General features: G+C 35.4%; 1 protein-coding gene across 1 annotated transcript; it reads left to right on the forward strand.

Moving 5' to 3' along the window:
- Nucleotides 1–1,687: 1,687 nt before the first annotated feature.
- LOC132063349 (uncharacterized) lies at nt 1,688–15,925 on the forward strand. The gene is made up of 3 exons (XM_059455853.1): nt 1,688–2,084; nt 9,138–9,357; nt 15,557–15,925. Exons 1-3 carry the CDS (start codon nt 1,879–1,881, stop codon nt 15,770–15,772), a joined length of 642 nt encoding a protein of 213 aa, XP_059311836.1. The 5' UTR covers nt 1,688–1,878; the 3' UTR covers nt 15,773–15,925.
- Nucleotides 15,926–22,522: the final 6,597 nt, after the last annotated feature.

Raw genomic sequence — 22,522 nt, forward strand, 5'->3', positions numbered from 1 at the left:
CTATTTTTATATTTTGAGTTTGGGCCCGGGCTTAGCACGGGCCTCACATAACTAGTTATGTATATATATGTCAATCTCTCTTTTTTCAATCTGAGTATTTTCCCCACTTAAGTTGGCGAAGGACAAAAGTTGGTGACCAAATTAGCAATTTGAGGGACCCGAATATTACTTTACTTTACTATTATATATAAGTGGCTAAGGAGGATCGACACAGCAATACCTATTTGTACCCAAAGCTTTACAAATTGTACACTTAATGAATGCTTTTACCCGAGTAACTTGTACACTTTAACCAACTGCTTTTTTTTTTTATCACGTGGACATATGTCATAAAATTTAATATTTATTCCCTTCTCATATATAGACCGATGCACTTCAATTTTAATTCTCTGACACATTTATTTCCTCTATGCACTTTTGACTTTTCACGTTCTTGCTGAATATTTATTCTCTTCTCATCTATAGACGTATGCAGTTCAATTTTAATTCTCCTACATAAATTTATTTCCTCCGTGCACTTTTACTTGTTCACTTTTGACTTTTCACGTTCTTTAAGAATTAATAAATCCCACATGGACATATATCATAGTACTAAATATTTATTCTCTTCTCATGTATACACGTATGCACTTCAATTTTAATTCTCCAACACATATTTATTTCCTCCGTGCACTTTTACTTGTTCACTTTTGACTTTTCACGTTCTTGCTGAATATTTATTCTCTCCTCATGTATACATGTATGTACTTCAATTTTAATTCTCCGACATATATTTATTTCCTATGTGCACTTTTCCTTATTCACTTTTGACTTTTCACATTCTTTAAGAATTAATAAATGAAGTACTCCCTCCGTCCCATATTACTTGGCCACATTACTTGACTTTTCACGTTTTTTAAGAATTAATAAATGAAATACTCCCTTCGTCCCATATTACTTGGACACATTACTATACTTGACTTTTCACGTTCTTTAAGAATTAATAAATGAAGTATCCCTTCGTTCCTTATTACTTGGTCACATTACTAAAAATATATGTCTATTTTTCTATTCTTTTTTTTTCTTATATTTTTTTTATATTTCTATTATATATAAACACCCAAGGTGGACGAACACAACAACAATAAGTTGTACAAAAAAGAAATGAAATTGTACTTGCGAGGACTAACGTGTGTACATTTCGAAGTTAAACATTAATTCTACCTCGTGTGTTTACTTTTTAAGTCCCCACGTACTCGCAGTGTCTCAATTATCCTTTCATTTCCTTCATTTGACATATAATCCCTCTGTTTCAATTTAAGTGTCTGTGTTTGACTAGATACGGAGTTTAAAAAATAAAGATAGACTTTCAAATCTTGTGGTTCTAAATCAAAAATATGTATAATATAATAAAATATCCTTTTGAATCTTGTGATTATAAACATGACATATAGGATATTTAAATTGTCAATTTATTAAATATAAAAAAAAGCGGACATAATCAAAATAAGATAAATTTTCACAACAATTGAGAAATTAAGGGGAAAAATAAGAGAAAAAAAAATAATATGGAGACTCACTAAGAAAAATCGTAATATTTTTGTCGTAATATTTTTATAAAATATATAATATAATAAAAACTAACTAAATTGAGTAATCAAATTAATCACGTTGCGTATTGCACAAGCATAGTTTGCTAGTAAGGTCATTTGCGCGAATGACCCTTCTGCTCTTGCCGCACCAACATCTGGACTGAACAACCAATTAGAGCAATTACGAAGCTTCTCGAAGTGTAGTAAGTAGTAGGTAAAGCCAAAGCTAGTGAACCCCCTTAATCAATCTCACCTAGAAAACCCATTTTCCTCTGTTATTCTGAGAATCATAGAAGAGAAGACCATCATGGCTTGGATGACACGATTCTTAGCTGCAGTAGCGTTCTTGGCAATTGGAGTACTTTTTTCTCCAGAAACTTTTGGATCAAAATCAGATGGTCAACATCCTCCTAAGCTTGCTACTTTTCTCAAATTGTCTCATCTATTATGCTTTTCCACTGCCTTTGGTGCTGCTCTATGGGTCACTTTCATTGGTGGTATCATCATGTTCAAGTAGGAACCTTAATCTTTCTCTACTTACTCCCTCCCTCCATTTTTACTTGTCCAGTTTACAGAATCAAAAGAAAGTTTACCATTTGATACCTATTTTACCCTTATTATTAGTTATTGGGTTGAAAATTTCTAGGAATTGTTAGTGGCTGTACAACTTTTGAAGTCTGAATGATTGATCATCTATAATAATTATGGACGGTATAGTAAAACTGTCATTTTATTTATTGCTCATTAAGGGGGTGTGCTAAGTCAAACATGGACAAGTAAAAATGGACTGAGGGAGTATGTTTTCCCTTTTCAGGTATCAATCAACTATGTCTCAGTCCTAAATTAGTTGTGTTAGCTATGTAAATCCATATGTATGTACTGGTTCATTACAAGAGGTATTATTATTAGGATTGAAACAATCAAGTGTCATGCTTAAGCTAACTAAGCAAACCTCAAAAAATGATAAATTAGACAACAAAAGAGTAATATACATAGGAGATACAATATTTTGACCTGGTTCGGTCAATCGACTTACATCCGTAGGAAGAGATGAGTAATTCACTATATAAAAGAGAGTACAAAATATGGAGAGAAATAAACTCAACAAAATTCACTATGAAAAGAGGTTCACACAAGTGTCAGGATAACACTCGTGTCTCACAAGTTCTCCCCCAAACAAGACCCACAAAGCCCTTAGGACTACATTGTGGATGCTACCTAGGGAAAAGGAAGGAGCCTCAGTTTATAGAAGTCCCAAACTTTTTCCTCTAAGAAAAAGAATAACTCAATTATGGTAAGAAATAAACCCCCAGGGGTGATTCTAAGAGGGGGGTGAGGGTGTAATTTTATTTTATTTTTTATGTAGATATATATAGAGTTTTTGAATCCCTGAACACAAGACTAGAGGTTGGCTCAATGGGTACGGGGTTCAAATTTACCTTGAGATTCCAAGTTCAGATCCTGGACTAACATTTTTATCTTTTGAATTCCCTTAGTGAAATTCCTGGGTCCGCCACTGCAAACACCTAACATTACTTCTATATTTCTACCCCTATTTTGTCTAATTTTAATTTTTTTGCCTCATTTTCTAATGGATTTAATTGAAATAATATCAACCAAAATAGGAAAAGTAAAGTTTGTAAAATGCTCCCAGGCACGACTTTCGAGGTCTCTGAGTCAGTAGTCTAATTTCAGTTTTAGTTTCCATTTCAGGGGTCCTTTCAGGCTACTATGGCCGGATCCTTTTCTCTAGAGGAAAATAGCATATTCTACAATGCCGGTTTTAAGTCCTATGATATTACTAAATGCAAATATGGTGCAGAATCTTGGTACGAATGGGTCGAACGCAGCAGGAATTTAATGAGACGAGTCAAAGTTAGCATTAAAGTTTTAAAGTGGATAGTAGCAGTATTTATTGAAGCATCCAAAGTACAGGGGAAGGTGGTTAGAAGATGGAATTTGAAGGATCACTTCTCAGAATTTTTCTGCACTCTAAAACACAATGAGAGTGGCAGATACATCAGTTTCATAGCATTACAAGGACAGAGCAAATCTGTCATTATTACACCGGAGACTACATTCAATGGAGGATGGGGGAATATAGCTCACAAAATAGCAAAGTTTACATATGAACCAGAACAAACACAGAAGCCGCAGGAACCTACAACTAAACAGCTGGATAAAACCTTCAAAGAGGCCTGCAGCAGCAATAGATGGGTGGCGGAGGCCATGAAAAAGGCACAAGTTCAGAGGACGAAAGACAATATAAAAATCTTAGGGGGGGACTTCAATCTCTGAGATAGACTTGCTGAGCAGATGTGTAGTTGGGAAGTTTCAGAGTCCAACACAAGAGATAGCCACTCTAAATGAGAGTCCAACACAAGAGATAGCCACTCTAAATGATGTAAGAAGATGGGCATGCAACACTTGGAAGACTGCTTTTGGAATAAATGTCCATGCCATGAATGATGGCTATTTTCTCTTTGAGATCCCATCAAGGAAAGAAGCAGAGCACATCATGACCGGAGAATGGACCTGGAAGAAGATGCAGTTGGCACTCGAATGGTGGAAACCAACTATGGGTTGCTGGCCTGCAGAAATTAAAAGGGATTGGGTGTGGATCAGACTTCGAGGGTTTCCATTATGCCTATGGTCACAAGAAATCTTCAAACAAATTGGAGATCAATGCGGAGGGTTTTTAGAAACAGAGGAGGAGACTTCACTCAAGAACCATCTACACTGGGCTCGAATCAAAGTGGCAGGAGATGGGAAGCAGATTCCGAGAGAGGTGGAGGTGTCCAATGAAGAATATACCTACACTATTCCGATATGGTGTGAAGTTCCGGTGGAAGTCGAGCAAAGGAAAGGAGGAGAGAGGAAGAAACCTTTTGTCCGATGGTTAATAAAGGACTAGGGTCTTATCAGAAGTCAGCAGAAATAAGGGGAACCCATGTGGGGACCTCGGGAGAAGGGGAAAATTTGAATTGGACAAGTGGGCTGAAAACAAGAGGGAAAGGGCCAATGAAGGCAGTTGCAGGCTCAATTAAAAGAATAGAGCATTTGGGCCCAGTTAATAGAATAGAGCATTTGGGCCGTTAATTATTGACCCTTTTGACCCTTTTGCTGTAGTAATTCATAAGTCAATTCCTGAAGCCCATGTAGAGGACATGGTTAGTATAGAAATACAGGCTAACCTGTCAAGACTAATAACCTAGAATATGTTCGAACCACTGGGGAACAGTGATGGAGAAAAGGAGACTCAACATAATCAAATTGAACAGTTCATGGGAAATTCATCTGAAGAAGAGGAGCCAGCAGTAACAGAAGAAGAAGAGGAACCAGCAGAGGGCCTACATCTACAAATATAGATGCAAGAACTAGATACAGAAGAGATAAATGAAGATGTTACCCCTTGAAAATTCAATTACCAGAAGAAGCAACCATTCCAACATCAATAACTCCAGAATGGATTCAACAGCATATAATCAGACTTAGCACAGAGTTTGGTGCTAGCTTTAAAGGGTGTGAAGAGAAAGCCAAAGAGTTATTCATGAAGATAGATAGCAACAAGCAAGAGAATAAGGGGGAACAGTCAATCACCAAAAGGAAGGGGATGAATGAATTGAAGGGACTAGAATTAGATACTAAATTCATGAGTAATGGTGCTAGAAGTAGGGGATATCTAGCAATAAAAGATCAATGAAGTTGAGTATAGTGTCCTGGAATGTTAGGGGTCTGAACTGTAGTAAAAAAGGAGTATGATAAAAAATATTTTACTTACTTGGAAAGCAGATGTGGTGTGTTTCCAGGAAACAAAAGTGGAAGGGGATATCACTGATATAGTGAGAGAAGTTTGGGGAGCAGGTGGGTCAATTATGTTCAATTAGAAGCTAGTGGGACAAGAGGGGGATAGTAATTATGTGGGACAAAAGGGATTGGGAAGGGGTGATCAGTAGTGAGGGCATGTACTCTGTTTCTTGTAGTTTCACAGGAAGGAGTCAAGATTTCAGTTGGAACATGACTGGAGTTTATGCTCCAAATGATAGAATGGAAAGGGAGGAAAGTTGGGGGGAAATAGGTGCAGCAAGGAGTCTTATTCCAGGGCCCTGGGTCCTTTGTGGTGACTTTAACACAGTTAGATATCCATCTGAAAAGAAGAACTGCAGAAGAATCAACAAGGCAATGACTAGTTTTCCTGATTTCATTGAAGACATGGAAATGGTGGACTTGTACCTGATAGGAGGGAAGTTTACTTGGAAGAAAGGAGACAGACACAATAGTGCAGCAAGAATTGATAGATTCCTGATATCAGAAGAATGGGATGCTAGCTTTAGGAACATCAGGCAGTCCATATTACATAGAGTGACATTTGACCATTCACCTTTGTTACTTCAAAGTGGAGAATGGGAGAAAACCATTTCTTATTTTAAATTTGAGAACTGGTGGCTAAAGACAGAGGGTTTTAATGAGAGAGTGAAGACATGGTGGAAATCCTTCAATTACAGTGGAAAGCCAGATTTTATACTGGTAGCAAAGTTGAAAGCTTTAAAAGGAAAATTGAAAGAGTGGAGTAAAACAGCACAAGGGAATTTGGGAATGCAGAAACAAGTAGTATTGGCTCAGCTTGCTGAACTGGAAGAGATACAAGATCATAGAATCCTGAAAGAGGAGGAGATAACTTTAGACTGGCCCTAACCATGGAATTTGAAGACATTGCTAGGCATGAAGAGACTGCTTGGAGACAGAGATCAAGGGCAACTTGGTTGAGAGGGAGACAGAAACACAAGTTTCTTTCACAGAACAGCAAATGCACACAGAAGGGCAAAGACTACAGACAAGTTAAGAGTAAATGGAGAAATCCTGGAGAAGTGAAGGAAGAAATTGTGTCATATTATGAGAAGCTGTATTCAGAGACAGAAAACTGGAGACCACAATTTAATATGAGGAATTGTCCTAGGTTGGATGCTGAAGATAATGCAACTCTTATGGCCCCTTTTGAACCTCAAGAGATACTGGACTTCATCAGGGCATGTGCAGGGGACAAAGCTCCAGGTCCTGATGGATACTCTATGGCTTTTTCAATCAGTGTTGGGATATCATAGGGATAGAGCTTGTAGCTGCTATACAGAACTTTTACTTTGAAGGTTATTTTGAAAAAGTTTGAATGCCACTTTTGTGGCTTTGATTCCAAAGAAAGCTGGAGCTATAGAGCTCAATGATTTCAGGCCTATTAGCTTGATTGGGGGAGTCTATAAGATCATTGCTAAACTACTGGCAGAGGTTGAAAAAGGTAATACATAAACTGGTGGACAGGCAACAAATGGCTTTTATTAAAGGAAGACAGATCATGGATGCAGTTCTTATCGCTAATGAGTGTGTGGAGTCTAGACAGAGGAGTAAGAAACCTGGTATTCTATGCAAGCTAGACATTCAAAAAGCATATGATCATCTGAACTGGAGCTTTCTAATCAATATGTTGGAGAGAATGGGGTTTGGAACTAGATGGATCAAATGGATAAAACATTGCATTAGCTCTGTTAAGTTCTCAGTGTTGGTCAACAGAACTCCTTGTGGTTTTTTTCCTTCTCAAAGGGGATTGAGACAGGGTGATCCTTTGTCCCCTTTCTTATTTATCTTGGCAATGGAGGGCATGAGCAATATGTTTCAGACAGCTAAGGTGAATGGCTGTATAAGGGGATTTCAGGTGGGTGCAGGAAACTTGGAGATTACTCATCTGCAATATGCAGATGATAATCTTGTCTTTTGTGAAGCGGTGGAAGAGAACATTTTAATCGTAAGAACTATCTTCATCATCTTTGAAGCAGTTTCAGGATTACACATTAATTGGGGTAAAAGCTTCATTTATCCAATTAATGAGGTTGCAGAGGTGAGAGCTTGGCAGAGAAATTAGGAGGTAAAGTAGGGGAGCTTCCAATTACATATTTGGGCATGCCTTTGGGAGCCAAGAGCAAGTCAAAAGGAATATGGAATGGAGTACTAGAAAAAAGTGAGAAGAAGCTGACAAACTGGAAAAGCCAATATCTTTCTCTGGGGGGAAGATTGACAATGGTCAATAGTGTGCTAGATGCCTTACCATCTTATATGATGTCCATATTCCCAATACCTGTCAATGTAATCAAGAGAATTGATACCCTTAGAAGGAACTTTCTGTGGCAGGGCAATGAAGATAAGAAGAAATTTCATTTAGTCAAGTGGGAGGAACTGACTGTGAGCAAGAAGACAGGGGGATTGGGTATCAAAGATTTGAAATTGCAAAACCAAAGTGTGATGATGAAATGGCTATGGAAATTTGCTACAGAGGAAAACATGTTATGGAAGGAAGTCGTTACTGCTAAATATGGTTTGGAGGACAAGTGGATGACAAACATGGTGAATACTCCATATGGATGCACGGTGTGGAGGGCAATCAGGAATCACTGGCCAATAATGCTTGCAAGAATTAGATGTAAAGTTGGTAATGGTTTAAAGGTATCCTTTTGGAATGATATATGGTTGGGTGACACAGCTCTAAAGGTGAAATTCCCTGACTTGTTCATTCTTAGCCAAAAGCAACATGCTACTGTTGCTGAGATGTGGACTGGACAAGGGTGGGATCTGGATCTGAGAAGACACTTGAATGATTGGGAAATGGAGATGGTAGCAGAATTCCACAGTACAATGGCAGCATTCATCAACTTAACAGGGGAAAGGGATACTCTAGGGATACTCTGGAATGGAAGAAGGATGGCAAAGGAATTTTTACTGTAAACTCAGCATACAAAGACCTGAATGTATCAAGTTTTCAAGAAAGAAGGATGGCCATGGAAGATGATATGGAAGACAAAAGTACCTTATAAAGTGAACTGTTTTAACTGGCTGTTGGCAAAAGAGGCAGTGTTGGCTCATGAAAACCCTGAACAAAAGAGGTTTTCACTTATGTTCGAGATGTTTTTTGTGTGGGGATCATAATGAGACAATCAGTCATCTTTTCTTGCACTGCAAATGGACAGACCAGCTGTGGAGGATGTTTATCAACCTAAGGAAGATCAGATGGGTGAAGCCTGGGAGCATAGAAGGAGTGTTAAAATGCTGGAACAGGGATGGGAATGTAACAAGAAAAGAGGAGAGATGGAAGATTGTCCCATCATGTATCTGGTGGACTGTTTGGAAAGAGAGGAACCAGAGATGTTTTGAGAACAAGCAGAACAATTTACAGAAGTTAAAGATGAACTGCCTAGCTCTTTTTTATTTTTGGTGTAAACAGGAAATTTTAGATCAGACAAAAGATATTTTTGATGTGTTAGATCTCTTGTAAGAATAGAAAACTGTAGAGATCAATGCTGTAAATGTAACCTTTTGGAGGGGGACTACATATTTTGATGTAGTACACCTATGGATATATAGATTAACTGTTATAAGTCTCCAAAAAAAAAATAATATCAACCAACTTTACCTCGACCACGAGTTAGCTGGTGCCTGTTACATGAATTCTCTGTGCTCACTTCACTCAATGGGTTTTTTGATAATTTGACGCTTCCCTTGTACCTTTGCATATTTTTCTTGTAGGAATTTGCCTAGGCATCAGTTTGGTAATCTGCAGAGTAAAATGTTTCCTGCCTACTTTTCCATGGTGGGTGTATGTTGTGCTGTGTCCGTGGGTTCTTTCGGCTACTTGCATCCTTGGAAGACTGCGTCTGCTTCTGAGAAGTACCAACTTGGGTTCATTCTTGCTGCATTTGCTTTCAACCTCAGCAATCTCTTTGCCTTTACTCCGATGACCATTCAGGTACTAGATTGTATTATGCCATGTAGCTTTTTTATGCTTGGTTAGTCCAATTGTTATGTGCAGTTTTAGAAGCAACTATCCAGAGTTTACGGAAAATAGATAGGATAGCCACTTAGTTTGTAAAGTTTGAATTTTTGAAAATTGGAATCCATTGTATTGACTTAAATAAACTAGTAACATGGTTAAGGGAATAGATCACTCTATTAATGGTCACTTTTTTGAAAAACTGTCACAGGGAACAGGTTATAGATTTATCCCATCCCATCCCGCCTTGAGATAAGGGCTACAATCAGAAAAAGAAGCACTTATGCAACAACATATAGACAAACTGTTATTTTGAAGGATTTACACAAGTGATAAATGCTATGCTAGAATAGTATGGCTGTGTTGCTATTTCAAAATAGTTTCACCTATAGGCGCTGCAGCCTTTTGGAATGCTGATGCAGGCTTATAATAAGGTGATACCCTTTTGAGTGGAAAACCACTTTTAATGGGTTTACCTTAAAATTTGGCCCTTGGTTTACCTTTAGATTGTAAACAATTATCATTACTTGGTTTCTGAGGCCCCTGATGAACAGAAACTAATGGGAGTTGTCCTTTAAAACATTTTATTCTTATCCAGGAGAAACGAATGCTTAGTTTCTGTCCCCTGATGACTAGGTACTGATAAGAGCTGTTCTTTAAACATTTTATCGTTATCCTGGAGAAAAGACTACTTAGGCCAACATTAGAAAATAACAATAAAGTGTGGGGATTAAGATGGAGGGAATCCAAAGAAAGCCTGACCAGTGTGTCTCTTGGACTGTAAGGAAATTGGGAGAGGCGCAAGATCCCGTGATCTTATCACAAAGAAAGCTTTGGTTCCCACCCTATACTTGGAAATATGGGAAAGGCATAAGATCCCATGAACTTATTACAAGAAAACGATAAATTCCCTCCCGTGCTTTTAGCACCTCCAGTTACTCGTTCTGGTGGCAAAATAGGCTAGTCCACTACTTACTGTTTCAAAAACCAAATGATTCACCCTGTTGCTATTTCTTCATGTTTAATGCTGTTAGTTTTTCCATTAAAACATCTACACCTGAATCCCTAAATAGTTCCGGTCGGCTAGATGATCATTAATATCTATCTTGCCATCCCGCTTGATCTGGACACTTTCATTACAATAATCAATCTTTTGATTTTAAAGACAAATAATGAGTTATCTACATTTTTTCCTACTAATATACAAATCTTTAACAAACTAATAGGATTCCTGGAAAATACTCCCTCCGTCCCATAATAAGTGTCACCTTAGCCCAAAAAAATTGTCCCATAATAATTGTCACCTTAGGAAACCAAGATATAAATTGACTAGTTTTTTCCAACTCTACCCTTAGACAAAAATGACAAGTTAAAGTAACATCTAAATGATAGATTGGAAAAGCCACATAGTAACTTGGTATTGTTGGATTTCCAATGTCAAAAGGATTACTACTTGTGCATGCTCTAATCAAGTGGAAAAAATAATTTATTTTATTATATAGGGATAATTTAGTAAACTTCACATTGCATTATTGGTTTCTTAACATGCTTGTTTTTGGCTAAGGTGACACTTATTATGGGACGAGGAGTACTATATTTATTGTAAGTGTACCAACAATTCCAACAAGTTGGTAGAGTATATGAAACTTTTTCTTCCATTGTGTTCTAATCTTCCTTCAGTCGGATGGATACCGAGAGAGATTGTAGGCCTTCTGAGACATCTTCCTTCCACGTGATTTTAACTTTCCCATTGAGGAAACAGTAAAATTTACTATTTTGGTATTTCCTCTCAGTATCTAAACCTTACTGATTAAGTATATAATAATAATACAACAGTCTTATAAAACTTTATTGATACCCTTGTGCTATCTGCCTTGTTACTCTCCTGGTACTTTTATGCAGCTTCCTATTATTACTGAAGTTATAGAGGAGAAACAGAATTGGTTAATTACCTTTTTTTGATGAGTACTCTCAGTGCGTATATTCATGATTTTATCCTCTGGTTGGGTGAAAAGAGTAGTATTCACCAGGGAGGATTTGTACTCTGTCAATGATTGGCCATATTAGTGAGTTTCAAACTAGAAAGGGGTAATATGCATTTTTACGAACAGGGTAACGATGTCGAGCGCAGGGAGTAACCACAATAGGTTAGCTTGCGGAGATTGTGAGAACAACTATTTGTTTCCCACAGCCCGATAGAGTTATAACTTATAAGATCCCTTGAAAGATGAAACAGAAGTTCTGTCATTGGAAGATGATGGAATTATCTTCTATTTAGTTGCACTAATTGCAAAGGTTTCACCTCTTTTTTTGAACCTACCCATGGAAAAAAGAAGAAAAAAGAAATTTACCCATATCAGAGCTGTCCTTGCAAGGACCACCTTTCTTATGGTAGTACCATCGGTATTTACTCATCAGAAATAATAATTAAATATTTAAAGGAGTAAATAAATAACTAAAATAATAGATGAAGGTAAAAGAACTAACTAATTCCCTAAGAACATTGAACGTTTTAGGAAGAAACAGTATTATAATATGGATTACTTGTCAAAAAGGAATAGCATATTAATCTGTTGAGCTTCTCAATTTCACTATATACTAATGGGGGATTATTTTTGATAGGAACTATATACTAGTTTTCATATGTACTTTCAGAATATGCTTGTCAAAGGTCTAATAGGAACAATCAACTGCACTAAGGATGCGGTCTAGTGATCAATGAAGTGGGTGCAAACCTTGGATATCATGATTCAAATCCTGGTAAAGAGAAAATACTAGGTGATTTCTTTGCATCTCCTTAAGCCTTGGTCGGTAGAGTTGCTTGATACCTGGTACCTGTGTTGGTGGGAGATAGTAAGTACTTGGTGGAATAGTCAACGCGCGTGTAGGTTGTCAGGTGCACCACCATTATTAAAAGAAAAAGATCTAATATGAATAGTCGTGCGTGAATAGAGTAAAACTGATAAGGAATTCCCTATTGGACAATGCTCTTTCTTTTGCGATTTGCAGAAAAATTGAAATTCTTAAATATCGAATTACAAATTTATGTCGTCAATAAACATTTTACTTCCTCTTTTACGAGATCTCAAAAGTTAATTTTCTGGTTAATAGTACTTGTTTCCAAGAAAAAAAAAAAGAAAAAGAAGTTAATGTTCTGGTCCTCTGCTTCCAAGTTCTGCTTTCCTGACAATGATGATCGTTGGTTCTTTAAGTACTTGCATGGGCTGGTTGGTTCGTTATGTTTGGAACCATGCATGGTGGATCCTTCCGTATTTAAGCAAAGACACTCCTAAGCTCTGCTGGATATCCTTCAGAATTCTATCGACCTGTAACATGTATCTGAATTTGCTTAACCTTTTGACTCGGAATCCAGTTTTGTGAAAGGCGAAAAGCATAAAAAAGCACTCCATGTCTATCGGCTTTTAGCACAATTAAAGTGTGGGCTTTAGTTAAAAAAGGTGCAACTAAGAAAACTATAAAAATCTATATGTAATGCAAGAAAAAGTAACAATTTAAGTAATAACGATTTCCTTAGCAATTAAAAAATCATTTTGCCAATCATATTTATTATTTAGTACCGATCTGTTCAAGATAGAACTTATTGACAATGAGGCGAATGCCTTAGTAACTTTGCCTACGCTGAAGCACAACCTATTTTAAGCTATGCGCCTACCCTGAGCTTCTCAGAGCTTCAGGGCTTAAGCATGCCTCAGATGATTGTTTGACAACATTTTCAAAATCCATTTTTCCTTTGATTCCTCGCATGGAAAGAAGTCGCCTCTAAATACTTGCAGTCTTTTTGAGTCCATGCAGATTTTGCAAATAATCGGATATTCCATTTCAGAAAAAGATCCATATAAGTGATAGCGACTAGTAGGAATTAAGGTCCAATCATGTCAGTTCACTTAGGTCTAATGTTTGGTAGGAGAACTTATAATCTCTCTTTTTAAAAATAAAACAATGGTGGTCCAGCTAGCTTATGCGACCTCGACCATTCCACTAGCACCAATATTGGGTTACTCTGCCTACCAAGACACAAGGACTGAGGCAGATAAGAAGAATCACTTAACATTTCTTGCCTCTACTAAGATATGAATCCTGGTCTCCTATGGTTTTTATCCACTACAACCTTGGGTGCTACAGGTTTCTTTAATCTCATTAGATATTTGATGTCAGTAGAAAATGTAGAGAACTTCTAGCTGTGTAAAACCTTGATTTTGGAATATTGGAATGATATAGGTCCTAATGGCGTTGATTCATGTAGGCGACCCGCCTTGTTTGTTTATGCCATTCATCAAACAGATTTTTCTTCAACTGTGATCTTATTAATTATTACTTAATAGAATGTTTATGTAGTTTTTATATTTGTATGTTTGTTATACAATGATTTGAACGGATGTCTACATTCATACTGAAAATTGGATCATTGCCCTTCATATATTCTGCCCTACGTTTCTTTTTGAAATGAAAAGTATTGTATGGATGCATGCTGTACGGAATTGCTAACTTTATTTGTTTTCGTCTTCTCTTGTTGTTTATTCGCTTTTTGAAGCTCAAGTAGCAATTTTTGATCCTCTACCTGTTTTCCTATACGTTCTGCTAATAATTTTTTCTAGATTAATTCATACAAACAGGAGTTTTCCTATATTCACATAAACAACTAATAATGTGGTGAACCTAGGTGCTACTTAGTTTGGCACGTAAATGGATTTTTGTGTACTCATGAGAGGTATTAGTTGAGGTTAATTTTAGGATAAGAGTGACAAGTAGTGGTATTGAATATTCGCATAGCGTACTCATGCTGCTTGGAATTGGACCTGAGAGTGACTGCCAATGTCTCATTTGCCATGTCCCCAACCGTGATAGGCCTTTCTGAAGGAAGAAGTCTTTCTGATATCATCATACATCATCCTGCAAGCCGGGAGATGTGCAGGCTAGTGGAAGTGTATTTTCTTTCCCGTCCTCCTTTTTTTTTTTTTTTGGGAGAGGTGTCCCCTTCCTGTTTTTATGGGTTAATAAAGTTAATTATTATAGAGCAACTAATGAATGGAAAAAACAACCTTGGGACAGCTTTTAGCCCAAAGGCCTGAGTTCCCTTAGGGCCTCAATTTTACTAGTTGGACTTAGTTGAATCATAAGCTGCTGATGACCATAAGCGACAAAGGGTGAGTTACACTGAAGGGTAGCGTTCATACCACTCACACCCATTTTTGATGTATGTACTCCCCCCTCCTCATTTTATGTGTCTTAGTTTGATTCGCCACAAAATTCAAGAATGTGAAGAAGACTTTTTAATCTTGTCTTAAATTAAAAGTGTGTAACATACCAAAAGTACCCTTTGAATCTTGTGGTTTTAAACATGCCATGTCGTTCCAATAAGTGTCATTAAGGATAAATGAGAATTTTGAATTAAAACTTAGGAAATATAGAAAGAGACATTCTTTAAACTTACGGAAGGAGTAATTGTCAAGGTTAGGGACAAGAGCGGCAACTTCTGATATAGACTATTCTTGTATTACATCATGCTTTGTCAGAGTTGGATCTGAGACTGACTTCCAGCGTCACATTTTCCATGTGCCCAGAAGATTTAGGCTAGTCGTGAAGGAAAAGACACATTAAAGCAATCATTAATCGTCTATCAGGCAGGGGAATGTGCAATTTTAGCCTAAGTAAGTGTATTTAGTTTCCCCCTTCCTGTTTCTATAAGTTCATTAAGCTTAAATGACTTACAAAACAGGTTTTGTGAATGGTAGAAACATATTACTAACTTGTTGGGAGCTTTGAGCCCAAAGATATGAGGTTCTTTGACTTTGTTCGTATGAACTAATGATAACGAGCAGCGGGTGATTTCCCTGCATTGATGAATTTCACTGTTTGATCTAAGTATGTAACATTGTGATAGACTATGAAATGGTTTGACATAATTGGATAATACTGTTGCTTCATTTATTTATTTATTTGCTAAAAGTGGGTGGTTTACTGCAGACAAATATGTTTGTCTTGATATTGAGATGACACCTGCAATCTTAGAGCACTTCCCTGAATTAGGAGATACTGTGATGCAGAACACCCCCCTTCTGTTAAAATTAGTAGTTTGAAAACTGTCCCAGAAAAGTCTTTTGATTAGTTTTCTCATTGGACACTGATGTGAAAAAATGCGTTTGATGTTGGGCAGATGATGAAGGAAAGGCATAAGATAGAGAGAGAGGAGAACATCGGGGAGGAAGTCGGGTGGACTAAAAACCAGGAAGTCGCAAAGGTCAATCCAAAGCTTAAAGCAATGAACAAGAAATTTGGGATGATTCATGGACTATCTTCCCTTGCAAACATTTTCTCATTCGGTTGCCTTGCAATGCATTCCTGGTACCTGGCAGGAAAATTGGATCTGTAGATTGTTTAGATATGCCTGCTGTTACAGATACTAAAATGGCTTAATAAATTGTATGCCTGCTACTTTTAACCATTACTCTAATGGCTTCTGTATTGTGTTAAATGTAACTTGACGCCAAAATAGGAATAAAAATATACATGTTATCCGCTTTAACTCTTCAGCCAGAAAGTTTACATACTGAACTTACCAAATTGTTTTGCATTTCATGTTAATGTAATTTGATTAGAGATGGCTTAAGTTAATATTCAAGCTTTTACCAAAAGTTGCTGAAATTGTGTGGCTTTGATATCAACAGTATTTGCTGAATGAGGAGCCCAGAAGAAAAAAACACTAAAAAATACCTTCATCATTATTGGAATGAAACAAGTCTTAGGACCTGTTTGGAAAGCCACCCAGGTAATTGGAATTGGGTGTAATTACACAGTTTGGTTTGTTTGACCAAGTAATTACACGAGGTTTGAGAGGGGGGAATTGAGAGGGTGTAATTACACTCTCCAATTCTCCGTGGGGAAGGGGGAGGTTAGAATTGGGTGTAATTGTAGGGTTACTATTTAGTTTGTTTTATTAAGTTCTTTTTATTTTTAATTTATTTTTATTTCTATTATTTTAATTCGTTTTATTTTTTATTTCGATTATTTTAATTTCTTTTTATTTTTCAAAATGTTTTTTTTATACTATATATTTTTCATTCCCTTTGTTCTCATTCCCAACCTTTACTTTTTGTGGTTTCATATAATTGCTCGTATTTTTTTTTTTTTTAGTCATTTAGCATACCTGTGTTATTATTCTAATTTTTAAAACCACACCTCCTAATATTGAAAAGAAGGAGTCATTAACAAATTTGGTATATAACAAGTGATGTTATTAAAGTAGAATTTCGTTGTGAATGTGGTTATAGACTTATATTTTCTCTTTCTTTTGAATTATTTACTTAAGTTATATTGAAACTTACTTATGTAGTGTTGAAATTTGACATAAGAGTATTATGTTAAATTTTTTCTTTTGGATTTTAAATTTAGGTTATATTTTCAATTTTAAGTTATTTGCTTTAGTACTATTAACTTGTCATTTCACATTGCATGTTATTTACTTTTCACTTACATTTGATGGATTTTTTGTGTCAAAAATTTGAATAATGTTATGGCATTATATTTATAAATATTATTTTTTTGTCGAACATCCAAGACGTTCTCACAAAAAAAGTTTTCTTTTAAGTTTTATAATTAATTAAAATTAAATATTATTAATTTGAAGAATATATATCAATTAATTTTTACAATATTAGTTACAAATATAGGATTATTAATTAATATATTTTCAAGAAACAATGTGTTATTAAATAACTAATTTAATATCATTTATAAAAGCAAATATTTTTTAAATATTAATTTTAATTTTTATAAGATTAAACTAACTGTGTAATTACACTTGTGCAACTAAATAGCACGCTTGTAATTACACTATAATTACGTTATGACAAATAAACAGATCATTATAATTACGCTACTATGTAATTCCTCGGCTGTGTAATTACTATCCTAGTAATTACACCAATTCCGATTACCAGGTGGCTTTCCAAACAGGCCCTTAATGGAACCAAAATTGAGACGTAGTTGGTTGATTAACATTTTTGTTGTTAGTATTTACTGGAAACACTACTCAGTTGCTGCGTGCAAGATTGAATTTGATCTTTGACCCAAAGATAGGTGCCACGTACTGTGAGACTCTGGTTTCTGCCTCTCCAAATTGTACTAGGATCATGAGCAAAAACACATGGAGTAATATTTTGCAAATTTCTGGTAAATCCACCAACCTTCCTAACTTATTGGATATCCATAATAAACACAGTGATGTAATTGATGAATACAGCTGGTTGTCGGCTTCATGAATGACCTATAAACGACGGCTTTTAAACCTTAGCTTAGGTGTGCTATTTAAATTCAACAAACGTGTGTAATGTTGCATGATGTCGATGTTCCTTGCAGACTCTACAATTGGCTTATTTTTGCCCCAAAAATTAAATAAATAAATGATAGCGATATGTAAAATTGAAAAGTTTCTATGACGTCTGAATATTAAAGTTCCAGAGACTTAAGTTTAATTTTATACTCCTCCAAGTTTTAAGACTAATTATTCTATTTTCTTATTTAAATTGTTCTCAAAATGTTGTCTAATTTCTTTAAATTAAATATCTTACCATATTTTAAATAGTATAAAAATGTAATCCATGTTGAGTTCACCCGTACTCTCCTCAACACTTTATCTTCGTTTTGTTATTCAACACAAAAGTCAAAGTATGGTACCTAGCTTCGCTACAAGTTTTAAGCAACTAGCTTTAGATTATTTTATTAACAACAATGGAAAGTAAAATGAGACTAGAAATTGACTAAAGGAGGTGGATTTTTTTTTTTTTTCCTTTTGTCTTTCTATTAGCTATGTTAAATATTTATTACTTTCACCCGTCTAAGTTTTAAAGGACGTGATTCCATGTGGTGGAGGAGGTAACAACGCTAGTTAATCAAGGTGCGTGGATGCTGGCCTAGACATCATTGTCATAAAGAAAACGTTCATCCCCATAATACTCCATACGTTACACATTGTTGAATAGAAATATGAAATGTCAATCATTGATAGTTCTGTTGGCAGCCTCCGTGCAATGAAGTTGATACGAGTAGTATTTTCTGCATTTTTCTCTCCTACATTTTGAGAGGATTATTCTATTTCAGGCTACCAGGAAAAAAACAAATGAAGGTTAGGATGGTGGATACTGGATGGGGTATGCTAGAATGATATGTCAACTGACTCGAAATACTAGTTGGTGTTCAACTTCTGGCGCATTTCCCCCAATTTGATCTTTCTAAATCACTTGTCAAGTGTTCGTGTAACGTCAAATCTAAGAACAGGAAAAATACCTTTTGGCATAAAATACAAAGTCAATTATAAAAATCCGATTCAATATATTACACCTTATTTTGTTTGTGTATTTTGGTTTTATCCTCCACCACGCTGGATGTTTTATCCATAATTATATTGGATATGCAATGCATATATAGCTGAGGAAATTATCAATTATGTGTGAATGAAGGAAGAAAAGAAAAGGAGATGAAAATGAAAGAAAAAGTAGTGACAAAATTGAGGTCTAATGCCTAATGGCGTGTACAGATAAGCGAAATATACGCATAAAATGTAGATGAAGATGAAAAAGGGGTCACCATCAACTGATGTGGTGAAGCGGATGAGGCTGCTCCTCCTTTGATTAAAGGTCTCGGATTTAAATTACGGTATGAAAAAAATTCTTGGTATTACCCACAAATGAGCCTACACGGTGCGTATTAATCGAGCTCCAATGTGATTACCGAATACCAAATAAAAAAAAATGAAAAAGGGGTTATTGGCGTGGAGGGTCCGGTGGCCCATGTGCATTGTTGGATTTGGATAGGCATTAAACACTTCTTCATCAAGATTCAGCCGTCACTATGGACCCTGTTACATCTGTTTTTATTTGCGACGATTGTCCTTCATTTGGGGATGGTCTTTAATTTTTGTCCTTCAAATTAGTGATCTTTTACCCTTTGTCTAATACCCTGAGGTTGTGAGTTTGAAATCAGCTTAGTTGAAAAAAAAAATCGCAAGGCAGAATTTTGTAAATCTATCCATGTGGAATTTCATGCGGAATTTGAGCCTTAAGGCAGAATTTGCAAAACTGTTCATCTAAGGCAGAATTTGAGCCTTAGGGCAAAAGTTAAAGACCACCAATTTGAGTGGCAAAAATTAAAGACCACCCCCAGCGAAGGGCAATCCTGCAAATTGCCCCATCTTATTAAAACCACTTTCAACTTTAGAAGCACAAAGAACATTGGGGGGCTCGCGGATGTATTTGTATGTGCCAGGTCTAGAGTTGGATAATTATTTTATGCTAATAAAAAAAAATCAATAAATATTTTTTGCTTTGTCAATATAATCTTTAGGAAATAAGTAACATTTTCTACTTTGTCCTACAATTTATATGTATTGTCACACAGTTTACTAGGTGTACTTTAGCTCCATGGAAGAATATATTACTCTTGAAATAAGGAAAGATTGAAATCTTAAATCAAAACACTATAGGTGAATGATATCATTTGCCTAAACAAGAATTCTTGAACAACCAACCACCATTCAAATATTCATGACCAAACAGTACATAATGTTGCATTAGTGACTTAAAATATTAGATCTGCCTGAGAGAAAGTGGACAGCGGAAAAAAGGGAGATAAAAAATGATTTCACATAAATTCTTATAATGGAACTACTAAGGTTTTAGGAAAATATTACTATAAAAAGTGTACTATTAAATAACATTAATGATAACGATCATTTGACTAAGTAAGTCACTTAGAGTTCGGAACCAAAGTGCCCCAAAAAAATCACTTTGAACCAAAATACCCCAACAAAAAAATGCTACAAAACTACCTTTAGCGAGTAATTCTTCAAGCTAAAGCGAGACACGGAGATTTGGGTTAATCGCTTTAGCAAGATATTTTACTGCGTTAAAACGTTAAAAAAAAAAAAAAAAAATCTATAACACAGTAAAATACTGCGTTATAGAAACAGTACCCAAAAAAAAAATTGGCCAATTTTATTTTTTGAAACAATTAGTGTTTTTTTCCATGCTTTGACCAATGATTAGTCGTATATTTTATACAGAACCTGATATTTTTTTCTGCGTACAATAATGTAGGATCAATACATCAATACGTAAACGTTCGGATCGTCATTTTAGGGGTTGAAAAGGTGCCCGAAGTAAGTTTTATTTGTAAACTTTAGGTTTAAGTGTTCTATATACATAGATGTCCATTTTTGTTTGAAGACTTGTTGTCATTAGCTTAAGGTTTTTTATTTTTAGGGTTTAGATTTATTGAAAATAAAGCCGTTGCCAAAAGGTTTTTAACTGCTTTAGCGCAGTATTTTACTGCACCAAAGAATATTTTTTTTTGGTTTGTATAGCGCAGTAAAATAGCGAGCACTAAAAAAAAAAAAAAAAAAAAATTGGCAATTTTTTTTTTTTGTTGCAACACTTAGTGTGTTTTTCCATACTTTGACCAACGATTAGTCGTGTGTCAAGACTCCGAAACGTCAATATTTTATATAGAACCTGATATTTTTTTTCTGCGTACAATAATGTAGGCTCAATACATCAAGGATACGTAAACGTTCGGATCGTCATTTTAGGGGTTGAAAAGATGCCCGAAGTAAGTTTTGTTTGAAAAAACTTAGTGTTTGACTGTAAGGTTATTTTAGTCAACTTTATATGTCGAGAAAATTAGTCAGCTTTATTTTCAAAAATTGAAACCGCGATGAAATTGACATTCACGACTACATTACCCTGAGATTTTTACGTTGAAATCTATTGCGTATCATCATCTTATAAGTAAATAAAACTGAAAATTTCAGGCCAATTTGGGGAAAAATTAAAATTGAATGGGATAAAAGGTGTTTTTTTAAAAATCGGCTAGGCCAAACCGCCTGTCCTCATAGATCTCAAAAAAATACGCAAGTTAAAAAAAAAAAAAACGAGTAAAACGGAGGTCCGAGAGCAAAGTTATGACCATCTAAAGTTTGACCACTTTATAACTGGTTTTTCTCCCTATATTTTTTTAAAATTATATTTATATTCAAAATAAAGTTATGTCTTGATTATAAAATAACATGCTTAAAAATAAAACACTTAAACCTTAAACAAAACTTACTTCGGGTACCTTTTCAACCCTTAAAATGACGATCCGAACGTTTACGTATCCTTGATGTATTGAGCCTACATTATTGTGCGCAGAAAAATATATCAGGTTCTATATAAAATATTGATGTTTCGGAGTCTTGACACACGACTAATCGTTGGTCAAAGTATGGAAAAAACACTAAGTTCCTTAAGTGTGTTATTTTTTAATGCGTAACTTTCTTTCGAATATGTTGCAAAAAAAAAAAATCGCGTAAATCGGACGTTCAAGCGTAAAAAACTGCGTATATTCGAAATAAAGTTACGCTTTAAAAAATAACACACTTAAATCTAAACCCTAAAAATAAAAAAACTTAAGCCAATGACAATAAGTCTTCAAATAAAAATGGACGTCTATGTATATAGAACACTTAAACCTTAAGTTTACAAACATAACTTACTTCGGGCACCTTTTCAAACCCTAAAATGACGATCCGAACGTTTACGTATCCTTGATATATTGATCCTACATTATTGTACGCAGAAAAAAATATCAGGTTTTATATAGAATATTGACATTTCGGAGTCTTGACACACGACTAATCATTGGTCAAAGTATGGAAAAAAACACTAAGTGTTTCAAAAAATAAAGTTGGCCAATTTTTTTTTTTTTTTGTTCTTGTTTCTACTCTATAACGCATATTTTTTGCGTTATAGAATTTTTTTTTTTTTTTAACTTCTATAATGCGGAAAGTCTTGTCTAAAGCGATTAACGGCTCCGTCTCCGTGAACGCTTTAGCGCAGAAATTATCGCTAAAAAGTTTTGTAACATTTTTTTTTGTTGGAATATTTTGGTTCAAAGTGATTTTTTTGGGGGCATTTTGGTTCCGGACTCAGTTACTTATTATCTCTCCTCATACTTTTCCTAAAGATTGGTAATACCTTTTAGAAAACTATATAAATCATTTTATTGAAACAAGAATACATTTGGAAGAAAATAAACATTTGGAAGAAAATAGTAATTGATATCATGTAGATGTTTTTAAGGGACAATT

The sequence above is a fragment of the Lycium ferocissimum genome, chromosome 7, assembly GCF_029784015.1.
Source record: "Lycium ferocissimum isolate CSIRO_LF1 chromosome 7, AGI_CSIRO_Lferr_CH_V1, whole genome shotgun sequence".
Classification (NCBI taxonomy): domain Eukaryota; kingdom Viridiplantae; phylum Streptophyta; class Magnoliopsida; order Solanales; family Solanaceae; genus Lycium; species Lycium ferocissimum.

What these genes read in the sequence shown, in the direction of transcription:
- LOC132063349 (XM_059455853.1), top strand. Translation starts at nt 1,879, where the DNA reads ATGGCTTGGATGACACGATTCTTAGCTGCAGTAGCGTTCTTGGCAATT. An exon ending in GGTGGTATCATCATGTTCAA is followed by an intron (nt 2,085 to 9,137) that starts GTAGGAACCTTA and finishes TTTTTCTTGTAG; the next exon opens with GAATTTGCCTAGGCATCAGT. An exon ending in TTACTCCGATGACCATTCAG is followed by an intron (nt 9,358 to 15,556) that starts GTACTAGATTGT and finishes GATGTTGGGCAG; the next exon opens with ATGATGAAGGAAAGGCATAA.